Here is a 1,261-nt window from a genome sequence, read left to right as displayed (position 1 = left end):
GCTGCTGCTGCTGCTGCTGCTGCTGCTGCTGCTACACGTCATGAGTCGTATTTCTATGTCAAGGTCGAGTCTGAATTTCTGTTGTTTTCGAGGTCTTTGAAACCTCTAAAATAGCTGTAACGTAAACAGACAATAACTTGTGTGATCCACACATGTATTAGATATCTTGCATTTATTATTTTTCGAAACTGGGGTAGGCTTACTCTGAAACTGAAAGCTTAAGCCTCGAACTCACTCCCCAGAAATCCCACTGGGTCCCTCTACACTTCTGTGCCCTGAACGACCACAAGGAGCTTGTCCCGGAGCTGTTACGTCACCGGGCAGACCCGGAGACGCGGGATATCCATGGACGGACGCCGTTACACATGTGAGGAGACCAACAGTTGCATTGTTGTTTTTTGTTGTTGTTGTTTGTTTTTTTTGGTGTTTTTTTATACATGTTTTACGGCGCTCGCAACTGAATAATATTCAAGGAGCTTAACACTACTGTAAATTCCTTGATAAGATCCCATGCGGGACACATTATACTTTTTCAGTTGGTAGGAAATTTTGAATTTTGCCCTGGTGGTGGCCAAAGCTTACTCTTATCGATTTTAGACAGTCAAGGGATCTTTAACGTGCACAACTTGCACATGGGACCTCCGAAATGTTTCGCCCTTGTCCGAGAAGGCTAGATGTAGATCAGGGTGTGTCTGTAAGACAGCAGTAATACGGAGCCAAGGGGTAGCAATAAAAAGGCTGCAGAAAGAGTCAGATACCCAGAGGAGGGGGCAAAGAAGGTGAGGATGTGGAGCAGAAAATGGATACGAAAGCAGACGACAGAACATTGCTAGAGAGCAAGAAAGGAGGCGAAGGAGACAGTTTGAGTGAACAAAATTTTTCCGTTGCTACCCGGATTCGAACATGGGACCTTTGAACGAGAGGCGAACATCTTAACTTCTAGGCCACATGAGCCTCTGTGCACTCTACTGGGATGTCCTGATGCAGCCATTTGTTGTTGCTCTCTAGGTCTTCATCCTTGACGTCGACCTGATGATTTAGAATACTGATGATGATGATGATGATGATGATGATGATGATGATGATGATGATGATGATGATGATGATGATGATGATGATGGTGATGGTGTTGGTGTTGGTGGTGGTGATAATGTTGATGATGATGATGCTCGAGACATACCTTTTTCATCCTTATCACCTCTCCTTTTCTCTTTCTCTCTCTTTCTCTCTCTCTCTCTATCTCTCTTTCTCTCTCTCTCTC

At 44.5% G+C, this 1,261-nt stretch overlaps 1 protein-coding gene across 1 annotated transcript in view; it reads left to right on the top strand.

The window, feature by feature from the left end:
• Window positions 1-1,261, top strand: part of LOC101845079 (serine/threonine-protein phosphatase 6 regulatory ankyrin repeat subunit A) — a gene marked incomplete at its 3' end in the record, with an annotated part of 24,425 nt that overhangs the window by 6,720 nt on the left and 16,444 nt on the right. The window contains 1 exon segment of the mRNA XM_013080137.2: window positions 243-367. Within this exon segment, the coding sequence (XP_012935591.2) occupies window positions 243-367 (125 nt within the window).

Source organism: Aplysia californica, unplaced genomic scaffold (genome assembly GCF_000002075.1).
Source record: "Aplysia californica isolate F4 #8 unplaced genomic scaffold, AplCal3.0 scaffold00076, whole genome shotgun sequence".
Classification (NCBI taxonomy): domain Eukaryota; kingdom Metazoa; phylum Mollusca; class Gastropoda; order Aplysiida; family Aplysiidae; genus Aplysia; species Aplysia californica.
The sequence above is the reverse complement of the archived record's forward strand: the minus strand, read 5'-3'. Positions and strand labels throughout refer to the sequence as shown.